This window comes from Schistocerca serialis, chromosome 1 (genome assembly GCF_023864345.2).
Source record: "Schistocerca serialis cubense isolate TAMUIC-IGC-003099 chromosome 1, iqSchSeri2.2, whole genome shotgun sequence".
Classification (NCBI taxonomy): domain Eukaryota; kingdom Metazoa; phylum Arthropoda; class Insecta; order Orthoptera; family Acrididae; genus Schistocerca; species Schistocerca serialis.
In genome coordinates this window covers 607,938,549-607,951,576 of record NC_064638.1, presented here as the reverse complement: position 1 = coordinate 607,951,576, position 13,028 = coordinate 607,938,549, and the positions used below count along the sequence as shown (strand labels likewise).

Sequence of the window (13,028 nt, the reverse complement as noted above, 5' to 3'; positions counted from 1 at the left end):
TTATCAAAATTTTTGGCAGTGGCAGGGATCGAACCCGGGACCGAAGACGTTTTGATTATGTATCAAGGACGCTACCCCTAGACCACGAGTCTAATGAATTTAAATGAACAAAAAAGGTGTAATGAACTTATATCCAGAAATGCATGGTTTCCACGCTAGAGACCATTTATTCAATCATACATTGTTACAGAGACTGCGGTCTAATATGCACTGTACCACGCAGCCACAGTTACAGTATGCATGGTTTCCTTCTACAGGGTGGTACCGTTCATCATATCTCATGCCCTAGCACCCTCTCCTGCCATAGTAATTAGTAATGTTGCATCTGATTCACTTCTCTTGCTGACTCACCTTGTCCAGCCCACTATCCTTCCCACCCCTCCTACCGTGGTATTCCGCTGTCCACTGAACCTACACAATATACTCGTCCATCCTTACACAACCCTTGCTCCCAATCCCTTACCTCATGGCTCATACCCCTGTAATAGACCTAGATGCAAGACCTGTCCCATACATCGTCCTACCACCACCACCACCTACTCCAGTCCGGTCACCAACATCACCTATCCCATCCAAGGCAGGGATACTTGTGAAACCAGTCATGTGATTTACTAGCTAAGCTGCAATCTCTGTGCTGCATTCTATGTAGGCATGACAACCAACAAGCTGTCTGTCCGCATGAACGGCCACCGACAAACTGTGGCCTAAAAACATGTGGACCATCCTGTTGCTGAACATGCTGCCAAACATGATATCCCTCATCTCAATGACTGCTTGACAGCCTGTGCCATATGCATCCTTCCCACGAACACCAGCTTTTCTGAACTGCGTGGGCGGGAACTTTCCCTGCCATACATCCTACGTTCGCGTAACCCTCCTGGCCACAACCTTCGTTAGTCTCTGTCCTCACCCATACAACTCTCTCCCTCTTCCCATTCCAGCACTACACAGCCATCATTTTACCACCACACCCAGTCTTTTAATTTCTTTTTATTTCATTTTATTTCTCTCCTTTGCGCTACTTGCCCCCTCCCCCCTCTGCACCTCCTCTCCTGCCCTCTGTCTAAACTGCAACACATCACTGTCCACCACTCCCACCATACTATACCTCCCCCTCCCCGCCCCAGCCTCCTCCTTACCCCCACCCAGTCGCCACTCTCATCATGCACTGGCGTTGCTGTTTGCAGTGTGGTTTCAGCTCTTTGAGACTGCAGACGTGTATGCAAGTTGCGTTTACGCGAGTGAGTGAGAGTGTGTGTGTGTGTGTGTGTGTGTGTGTGTGTGTGTGTGTGTGTGTGTGTACTGCTGACAAAGGCCTTAATGGCCGAAAGCTTTAATTGTGTGAATCTTTTTGTTGTGCCTATCGCTACTCAGCATCTCTGCTATATGGTGAGTAGCAAATTTCCTTCTCTGGTATTGTTACATTCCATCCTGGATTTTCCATTGTTTGACACACCATATATTGTATGTAATACAGTGTTGCATACAACTGTTCTGTATTCGAATCGAGAGCTTGCCGACTTGGTGTTTACTTAGGGAAAGGCAAATGGCAGTGGGCAGCGGATAGCAAGGTTGTATCAGGAAACCCATCCCCTCCAACAACAACCACAGGATTTAATGTTTACAACATTATATCGCCATTTGTCTGAGACAGGGTCATTTCAGGAAGCAGGAAATCAGGAAGGACGTACCTGAAATGGTCTGACACCACAGTTGGAGGAAAATGTGATTAAAACTGTGGAAGGCAACCACTATGTCAGTACCAGGTAGTTGTTCTGCCTTTACAGGGTGAGGGAGATGACTGTGTGGAACATTCTCCATGACAGTTTTTACTACCCTTATCACTTACAGCATGTGCAGCGCATACTAGCAACAGACTTTCCATGCCAGTAGCAGTTTCGTCACTGATTTCTTCATCAAGCGACCACAATTCTGGGATTTGTGTTATCCATCCTATTCACAGATGAGACCACCTTTACACTGAATGGTATCTTCAACTTTCAGAACAGTCATCTGTGGGATAGTATGCGGAACCCCCATGGTATTGTGACAGCGAATCATCAGCATCTGTGCAGCTGGAATGTGTGGGCCATGATAATTGTTGCCCGTATTTTGGGACCAGTCTTCCTTCCAAGTTGTCTAACAGGCTGGAACTGTCAGTGTTTCTTGTGGATGTCTTCGCCCCACCTGCTGGAAGAAGTGCCATTGACAGTTCGAAGGTTTATGTGGCTGCTACATGATGGTGCTCCAGCCCACTTCGTTGTTAACATCCGGACACATCTCAGTCATGTCTTCCTTGGTCAATGGATTGATCAGTCCCTAGTGTTCGTACATGTTGGGAAAAATCACCCTGTGTACCTTAATTATATAACTGTGCATATAAATGTACAGTAATACAATCACAAAACACATAGTCTATTTTGCTCATAAGAAAGTACTAGTTGTGTACAATGTTACACACATTCATATAATCTTATCAGGTAGTGAACTGAAGCACGTCATAATCATAATAAAACTCAATTATGTATTTGGTAGGGGTGTTGTAGGCCAGAATAATTGAGGGCTGGCTTGAACAGGCTTCAGCTAGGAGAGCAAGTAAAAGACTTTGAGAGCTGTCTATGGCTTTATTTCTGCTTCTGGAGAAATGTTTGTCAACTCTGATTGTCATGACTTTCAAAAGTGGTCTGAGTTGTCCTACTAAACACACATGATAATTTCTAACTACATCACTCAAATATTCTTAACTTTTCCTCAGTCAAAGTGTGATACTGAGCAACTCATCTTTATTATCAACATAAGTCATTATTATGACAATGCGAGAGCAGTCAGCGAAACAGCAATTTGTTATCATTAAGACAACATGCTGCATGAGCTAGGAGTAGTGCTTTAGGAGAAAATGGTGACCATTTCAGAAACAAAATTGTCATATTGTATAGGACAGGAGAGGCACTCAGAATGTAAACATATTTTCACTGCGATTGGTGGAACTGAAGGCTACAGTTAGCTGCATAATAGTATAAACCTTGAAACTCTTAGATCACAAACATAAGATCAAATATTCACAGAATAAAATTGATTCTAAGATGCCCCTCTTGAAGTAAATATTAGTTTTTACTTTTTTGAACTAGTATTTCTTGGACTTTCCACATAATTTACTTTTAGCATGCAGACAAAATACTGTTTTATAACATTACGGAATGAGTCACCTTGAAAGTTGAGTTTGTGTTTACACTTCCTCTAGATATTGCCACAGTGTTTATACCCATGTAGATAACCAAATCTGAATTCTGATGCCATCTTGGCAAAGATGTGAGTACATGTGAAAATAGTCCATGCTGTTGCGGGTGAACAAGGGGCTGTAGTAATGAGAGAGCACAAAAGCTGGTTCCAGAACATAGCCCATACTGTTGCCAAAAAGTATCATACAGACAGATCACTAAATTTTAAGTCGTCTGGGCTTCATCAGTGGGATGAGCAACATGCAGATATAAAATATGTGACATCATCCCTTTTATTGCTCATATAGATCCAATAATTAAATTCTTTCATCAACCAAATTTGAACTTATTAATCTGAAGTTGTACGTCACTGCGTCACACTGATGTGGTGATATGCAGATGTTGAAAGCTTGCAGTTTTTGTGGTCTTCATTTCCAAGAGTTGCTTGACACTGCTCTCCACACTAGTTTCTCTTGTACAAGTCTTTTCATATCTGTGTAACTATTGAACCATACAGCCAGTTGAAACTGCTTACTATAGTCTAGCCTTGGTCTCCCTCTTTCCTCTTTACCTAACTGCCCTCCGCACTTCCCCTAACTATCAACTGATCCCTTCTTTTAGTCAAGTTCCACCATAAATCAATTTTCTCCCTGATCTGATCCAAAACTTTTCAATAGTTACTCACTCTACCCATGTAATCTTCTATAGTATATCTCAAAACCTGTTCTATTCATGTCTGTACTGTTAATCATCTATTTTTCACTTCAACAATATTAGGAAAAAGGTAGATTGCTGCTCATCGTAAAGGTGACATGTTGAGCTGCAGATGGGCACAAAAATTGACTGTTACACATTTAGCTCTGATGGGGCAGGATGACCCTATGACAAGAATGGAACAGGAAGTGTTAGGTGGATGGATTGGACAGGTTTTGCACCTGAGTCTTCCACATGGATATGATCGCTGTGGCAAGGGCTGAGAGTGGCTAAGGGATACTGAGACTTGTTGAGGTTAGGTGGGTGACTGAACTCCACTTTAGGAGGGGTGGCAAGAATCTTAGACAGGATGTCCCTAATTCCAGGGCATGATGATCAAAACCGTGACGAAGGCTGTGGTTCATTTATTCCAGTCAGAAGTGATACTGGGTGACAAATGGGGCATTCTGTGTACAGGAAGATGTTTTAATCAATGCTTCATGTGATTGTACTTTTTATTGTGCATATACAAAAGGATGGTCTAAGAGTGCCATCACCAAGTGACATATCACTTGGTGTGTCCACTGTTCTACACAAGTGACATATCCTTTGGGCTTCTTCCACTCTCCACAAGCGACATGTCATTTGCGCTGCTCCCCCCCCCCCCCCCCCCTTCCCCCCCTCCCCCCCACTCACAATACGCACACTGCCTTACACATAAGCTGCTGTGCAAGACCTTTATAAATGAATCTAAATCTAGTGAGCATGGAAATTGGTTGATTTTTGCTACTAATTATGATATACCCTGTGAACAAATATTGCACTTGGGCATTTCTGGCTCCCCTCCCAGATTGGTGCCCCAAGCAGTCGTCTGGGCTTTAAACTGGCCCTTCGCGGCACTCATCAAAGCATGCATGTAATTTGTCATTTTTTTCTTAACTCTTTTCAGGTTTACCACAAATGAACCATCTAAGTAATCTCATAAGACATCTGGCTCAGGAGCACCATATTGCATTCCTTGTAGTAAATCTTGCTATACAATATTTTGAAGCAGATGGACTGCTTTCAGAAGGGAAAATTAAGAATGCTTGTGAGGAAACAAAGAATTATTCTAATGTGAAACCCGCTCTTGGAAAGTATTGGTTACATCTACCAAATACAAGACTTCTTGTGGAAAAGAGGCCATGCAGCCAAGAAGCTCAAATAACAGTTACAAAAAGTGCCAGTATACCACTAGGAAGAAGTTGTAAAGTGAATCTAAATGGGAGAGATAGTCTATGAGTGCTGTTATATCTTTTGAGAAAAGTAATTGATTTTGTCTTGCAGTTATTGACAAATGTGAAATATTTCACATTTTAAGCATGCAACACTTTTCTCCTGTGCTAAATATCTTTTATGCCATGCTAATTCATTTTTCATATATGGGTAAGTTTTAAGTGCAATCTGTGGTGATTTTATTATTGTACAAAATTCTCATTCCTCAAATAAGTGGTGTATTGATAAAATATTGGTACTATATTACTGAAGAACTGTTTGATTCCCAGTGTTCTGTATTAGTATTCTTTGCAGTATGTTCCATAATTTATAAGTTTGCATTAAGAAACTCAGGGAAATTGTAATAATGCTGAAATAGTACATTTGTAGCATTATATATTGTTATACAGTGGTTAGATATAAAGTTGAGGGAAGTGAATAGCTTACAATAAAATGTGAACAGTTGTGTATTTAATTTTTTGTCTAATGAAACTTCCATACTTTGAGAACACACCCTCATTAAAAATTGGTAGTTAATGCTGCTGTCTTATACAGGAAAAGAAAGCCTACAAGCCAGCAGATGTTTGGTAAATTTAATTCTGATATTTTGATATTCAGGATCATAAATTATGACAAAACATGGCTACATCAGTGTTAACCAGTGCAGAAATGGTAATCACATCAACAATGGGAAATGCAAGGACTGTGTTGAAAGAATGATTTTCACTTTTGTTGTTACACACTCTAAGAAAATCAGACTTGTAACAGCAGATTGGCCCACTCAATGTACATTTCTGAGGTTTTCAAAATATTCCAAGAAAAACAACCTGTACAGGATTGACAGATTATTTGCTCAAAAGTCAATGTGAATGCGCATATTCTTGACCCATCCCAAGTCCAAACACTCCAGCTTCCATCTGATAACCAGGTATGAACTCTTATTATTTGTTTTCCCAAAAGCAAATCAAGCATCTATAGCCATCATTTCACTTTTTCTTACAAAGCATTCATGAACAAATTACGTAAGGAAACACATTGTAGAGCCTTCACCAGGTAGTTTGAGGGAACACACTGGAGGATACAACTTGTAGGAAACTATTGTGAGAAGTTATAAAGGTAAATTTCCAGAGTGCTGAGCACATAATTATCATCTAAGCTGATTCGCTTTTAGAAGCAATAAGAAGTGAAATAGTAATGCTGAATATTTTTAAGAGGAATACTTCATGTGGTTGTCACTCAACACATACCCTCATTCTTGTTGATGGTAGTTCTACTTCCATGAGCAGTGTTTGACTGACAAATTGTTGCATATCAGTGAATCACTGACTGAAAAATTTGTGTTGCAGTCTGTGTTCAGACAAATCTGTGCAAGTCTGAGCATGTAAATGCTATGCATATTTTTGCCCAGTGGCACCATTCTGTGTTTTGCCTTGAAGTAAAGCTAGCAGTAATCTTCGCAGGATTTACGTCATTACACACGTGAATTTATGATTGTATTCGTAGAACTGCATAAATCATTGCCAAGTGTATGGAAAATTAAGAGCAAAGACTATAGTCCCCACGGTAAAAAGGTTTATACTATGAGAAATTAGTTTCCAAATGTCAGTATTTCGAACATAATGCGGATCATGAAATGGTTCTAAAGAAAATTAACAACCATGGGAGCACATACAGAAGAGAAGTGAAGAACGTTAAGCAGTCAATGCACTCAGGATCTGGAAGTGATGATGTACACATTTCAGTATTGAGGTATTATGATTTGCTATCCTTCCCACGAACTCAAGAATTGCTATGGCCATCTATGTCACATATGGACAAACCGTCACAACACATAGTGACTCTAGTGTTTGTAGGTGTAGCTCACTACCGTGGTTAAGTACAAATATAGCTCTACAACAAAAATCCAATTTTATAATTAATGTTGTGTTATGTCAAACCTGTACCAATATATGTTATCTTAAATACATCCCATTCCACAACCTGTTCATAACAGAATTTAAATCAGTCAGTGCTATATATATGAAATTGGAAACAAATGTAGATTCTGAAAAACATTTCCTATTGTGCCCTATTCGTAATCCTGCTGCATGACTTTGCTCGGTGCCAGGAGCTTCCAGGTCTGTGAAATGTCAGCAGAACCACCATTTCTTCATAAGAAATTATGCAATAAACAAAATTAACTTTGTTTTCTGCTTTCAAGGCAATAGGAGCATGGAAAATTCTGAATCTGGCAGATAAAATTCTAAGGCATTTTCTACAGCTCTTTGAGCCCTCACTTATTTCAAATTTTGGAATATTGAGCTTATTACACTCCAGCCTTCGGTAAAACTTGTGTGTACAAAAGGACACCACAATTAGATATGTGGCTGTTCACTCCAAACTAAAGCAAAATAAATTCATAGGTGGTGTTAACTATACCAAATTAAACTAAACTGTGGTAACCTTCTTAGTTATTATCTGCTGGAGGAGTTATCCTTATATGCTATCCATCTGCAGCCTCTTATGTATTTTGGAATTTCCATTTTTCTTCAAACTCCTTTCCAATTTGTCTTCAGTCAAAAGTAACACAAAATTCACATTAGGATATTCCATAGATTTATAACTACGGGAATTTATATACTACACTGTTGGTAAATGCATCCCTGTTCTAACTATAGCCTACATCTGTTTAATTTTTATTTTATTTCAGTTTATTTTGCTTTAGCATTTTTAAATTTCACTTTATATTATTTTATTTGTCTGTCCTTGTACCAAGTGGTCAATGACAGTCCCTCATGTGGGGGCCATGGGTTTGATTTCTGGTACTGCCATGGATTTTTTCCCTGGTGGGAGGACTGGACCTACGGTCCACATTAACAGAGGCTGGGAGAGCCATGTGCTGACCCCATGTGCCTCCATACCACATTGTGTGCAGCTCATGGTTTAGTGGCTAACATTGCTACCTCTGGATCACAAGGTCCTAGGCTCGATTGCCGGCCGGGTCATGGCGATGTTGTCCTCATAATTTCATCATCAAGTGGTGAGACTGGACAGTGAAAAAATTGGGAATTTGTAAGGGCACTGATAACCACACAGTTGAGTGCACCACCAATCAAATATTGTCGTCATCATCATCCAGGGATGAATGCCCGACAATGATGAGCAGCCAGTCGATTATTGTGTGGGCTTCAGGGCCTGATTGTGAAGTTTCCTCCTTCATTATTTTATTTAAGAATAGACCTACACTGTAATAATCTATTTCTATGACACAGGATGTGCCATATCCTCATCTTATAATGCAGATGCAAATGAGGATGAACTGAATAAACTGGAATTAGACTAAGGAGACTACAGTGCATTCGAAGAAGCATCAGCTTCCTTGTTCATTAGCATTCCATCGACATCATATTGTGTTTCTTTCAGGAGGTTTATCAAGGGACCAAATTAAAAAAAAGTCTCCTGTTAACTGATTTAAATAGAAAAGGAAGATTTTACTGATGCAGCTGGTGAGACATATGCTAAGGTGTACAGATTCACTGCAAAGAAGCTTATAGGTAACATTCTGTTCAAGGCCCAGCTCAACAATCTCACAAGATACCCTAGGCTAACAGTATTGGAAGACCAGATGAATTCTTGGCAATCTAGGTTCCACATGCAGTCATCTCAAGGGACTAATCAGTTTGAGTTGATAAGTTGTGAACAATTAGCAGCTACTGGATCTCAAAACAACTTAGTAACTCACTTTTTACAAAGTTTCAGTCCAAATGACAACAGCATATATTAATTAACAACATAGGGTCAATGTCATTTTCATCAAAACTCCTTTGGATTATTATTGTAATTATTATTATTACCACATTGTATGTATAGGTATATGTATAAAACGTGTTGCTATAATCCTACTGCCTTGTACAGGGTGCGTCAGCATTCATAGCATAATTTGACTTGCGTAGTACAATGACATACTGCAGGAATGCGTGCCAGCTCGTGCCGCATTCATTAGTAATGAGCTGACATTTCGAGTGTGACAGTGATATGGAGTGGTGGAGTGCACAGCGTCGTGCCTTTGCTGTTGAAAGTTTTTTCAAGAATAACAACTCTGTTATTGCTATCCAGCATATATTTCAGCAACATTTCAACTTGGGACGTCATGGGAAAGTTCCAGATGGATGGACCATTGTGAGGTGGGTACATGGATTTCGATCTAAAGGTTCTGTTTGCAATGGCAAACCAGGAAGAAGTGAAAGAAGTGTGCGGACACCAGAAACCATAAAAAATGTTCGTGCTGCACTATTGCGTAGCCCAAAAAGATTTGCTTGTCGTCATGCGCAAACTGTGTATATGTCCGATAGCTCATTCAGGAGAATATTGCACGAAGATCTCCACTTTCATCCATTTAAGCTACAGATTGTTCAGGAAATTAGGCCTCATGATTGGTTTTCACACGAAACATTCTGTTTAACCATATGTGATCTCATTCGCTAAAATCCACAAATGTTGCACACCATCCTGATGTAAAATGAAGCTCATTTTGAGTTATGGGTTCAGTGAATAAACAGAATATGCATTATTGTAGATATATAAACCCACATGAACTGCACATCAAGCCCTTGCACAGTTCTCATATCACAGTGTAGTGTGGAGTTGCTTCCTTTGGGGTTATTGGCCCATACTTCTTTGAGGATGACAGCAGTGTGGCTGTAACTGTCACCGATGAATGCTACCTAAAGATGCTGCAAGACTTCGTTCTTCGCCAATTAGGTATAGTTGATGTGGATGTGGAACAATTATGGTTTCAACAATACAGACAACAAGACCTTGCATACAGCTAGAATTTGCATGGATTTCTTGCGACAGACATTTCCCGGTAGAGTAATTTCCTGTTTTGGTGACATTTCCTGGCCGCCTCACTCACCTGACCTTTCATGTGCAGACTTTTTCCTTTGGGGCTACCTGAAGCAAGAAGTGTTCTGAACATGTTCTGCCACCATTCCTGAGTTGAAGGATCGCATCAGAACTGCTGTTGGCAATGCCCGAAGGAATACATTACCCCGAGTTATGGAAAGCTTGCAATGCCACCTAGATGAATGTGTTGTGCAGAGGGGGCATCATTTGACAGGAGTCATGTTCAGAAAGTAATCCACACAATGGACAATCACTTACACATTAGTAAATGGCATACCTTTAACTATTAATTGACATAAGAGGTAATAAATAAATTACAGATACTGCATGATGGTGTGTTTTTAATATCCTACTATGAATGCTGCCGCACCCTGTATAAATGAATATGTCCTCATTACACACAAGAATAAAGAAGCATAGCTGTATAACAAGAGTGTATTATTATGAAGCCTAATACAATAAATAACTAAATTTCAATTCTCACCTTTAGGTATTTGTGTTTTAGTATTCCACATGTGGCTGCAGAGTAACATCAGATGGAATAAGCATATTGAATATCTCAGTGCAGAACTGAGCAAAACACGTTACCTTCTTTGTTCATTAAAATCATGCTGTAGTGAGAAAACAGTATTGAATGCATATCATGCATACTTTCATTCTCGTCTTAGATATGGGGTCGCCTTCTGGGGAAACTCTAAAACAGCTAATAGCACTTTTAAACTACAAAAAAGGGCCATTAGAATCTTGTTTGGGTGCAAGCCTAGAGACTCTCGTAAACCCCTGTTCAAGAAATCTGGTATTCCTCCATTACCATGTGTATACATTATGGAAACCCTTTTGTTCTTTAAATTAAATGTAATAGGCAAGGACTGGAGACTGCAAAAAACTGTAATATACCTGATCACTTTACCAGACAAAACAGAAACTTACATGTGACTCAAATCAGCAAAGCACTGTGCCAAAAAGGTACTTTTCACATGGGAGTTAAGCTTTATAGCAAACTTCCTGAAAACATAAAAGCTATCACTGAGGTCAATATATTTGGAAAATCTCTAAAGTCATATTTACAGCATCACTCCTTTTACTCCATTGAAGAATATTTAAATTTATGAAATGTGTTATATAAATACTTACGTGTAAAGTGTATTATTGTAACCTTAAATATGTATGCCTTGAAATGACTTTCAGCGTGTATATTTATAACTTGACTTGTCCAATGTCTTATGCATAAGCTGCTATGTAGACAACAGGACCAATAAAAAATACAATACAATACAATACATGTTTCATGAATTACGTGGCTCAACAATGAAGGTGATATCACAGCAGAAAATTCCAGATCTGCATAGCTTCAGCCACTTGCCTAATACTGTAATGTTAGTATAAGTCTTTTACAAGCACTTCACTGTAATGAGAAGATCTGTATTTCTCCTCATAAATGGTGTAACATACAGCAACAAAACAAAGGCCATCTCTTTGTCCATTCTTACGTAGTTAAAACCAGTTCTGTTTTTCAATTTTTAGCTCTTCTAAAGATTAAAATACCAAAGCGTTACACAGTTCAGAAGCCACTCTCTTGTCGGTCTTTTCCCATGTTATCCTTTTCTTTTTAGGCTTTCAAAATGATAACACTAGAAAAATAATTATCTTATCTTATCAGCAAATTTACTTAATTTGGTCATGGACTCCTGATTCAGGAATGTGCAACACTGCAGTAGCAAGTGAGAAGAATGCGTGTGAGGGGAAACAGTTCTTTTCCTCACTCCCTTCTGCCCCTGTGGTTGCCTGTGTCTGTGCCATTGGCCATCCGAAAAATATTACATTACCAATAGACTTGACTGTCCGCCTGCTTAGCTGGGTGGTAACGTGCTTGCCTCCCATGCACTGGGCCCGGGTTCGATTCCCGGCCAGGTTGGAGATTTTCTCTGCCCGTGGACGGGATGTTGTGTTGTCCCAATCATAATCATTGGCCGCAAGTCGCCCAATGTGGCGCCGACTGAAATAAGACTTGCACTTGGCAGCAAAACCTGACTGGGACCTTCCAGCCAACAATGCCATACAATCATTTCATTTTATTTTCATAGACTTGACTGTCAACCTTGTTGTGTGCCATTGTTCACTGATTATGTTCTCAGAGCTTCTTTCATTTTTCATTAACTGCTCCTCTGCCAAAGGGAAAATTCTAGTTCAAACTTAATGCAGACCTTATATCGACATTAAAATCAAGAAACCTATGAGAAAATCCAACTATTGATGGTGTTTCAACTGAATAAAATGAAAGATGTATTGTAATAAAAAAAAAAGACATTTCAGTAGTTGCCTACAGTACCAGGATACTAAATTATCAATACAGCATTTACAGATACCACGTACACAAAATGGAGAATTTAACCAATTGTTTCAGAAGAATCAGTGCTCTGTAGACATGAGACAATTTAGTATATTTACGTCGCTCAAAACTCTTCAAGTCAGTTGCCATTTAGATGCTTTTATGAAAATATTTTTAGAACAGTGCATCTATCCTGTCAAGACCACATGAATTCACAGCCACATTAACATGCATTCTTTTCAGGTGCTGACATTACATTGTGGGTGGAAAGTGTAAATACAAATTGACAATTGCAAACCGATGTGCAGATGGTCATTGCAAAAATAGTCTACTCAGACGAATGTGTGGCCCTTTACTCTGATGATATCCTGAAATGAACATGGCATAACAGTGATGGTTACAGATTGCTGAATAAATATAAAAAAAAAGTAGTAGGCATACAGAGTAGGTCATTGTTTTTGAAATAAATATAGATTAGCCCTACTGCAAATGATTCCAGGTGTGATCATAAAGAACTCTTTGGGTGATGGCTTCAGTTGCTAAATTTATTTTGAACATTATATTTTGCTTTCAAACTTTAGAAATAGATAAGCATATCCAACAACAATGAAGTACTGTAGTTGAAATCTACAAAGGAGAGTCAAGATGAC

General features: G+C 39.3%; 1 protein-coding gene across 1 annotated transcript in view; it reads left to right on the top strand.

Annotated features, from left to right (window-relative positions):
* Nucleotides 1-5,640, top strand: part of LOC126419029 (DNA repair protein RAD51 homolog 4-like) — a 205,099-nt gene extending 199,459 nt beyond the window's left edge. The window contains exon 6 of the mRNA XM_050086130.1: nt 4,861-5,640. Coding sequence (XP_049942087.1) covers nt 4,861-5,192 — 332 coding nt within the window. The 3' untranslated portion in view covers nt 5,193-5,640. The remainder of the gene's footprint in view (nt 1-4,860) is intronic.
* The last annotated feature ends 7,388 nt before the right edge of the window (nt 5,641-13,028 follow it).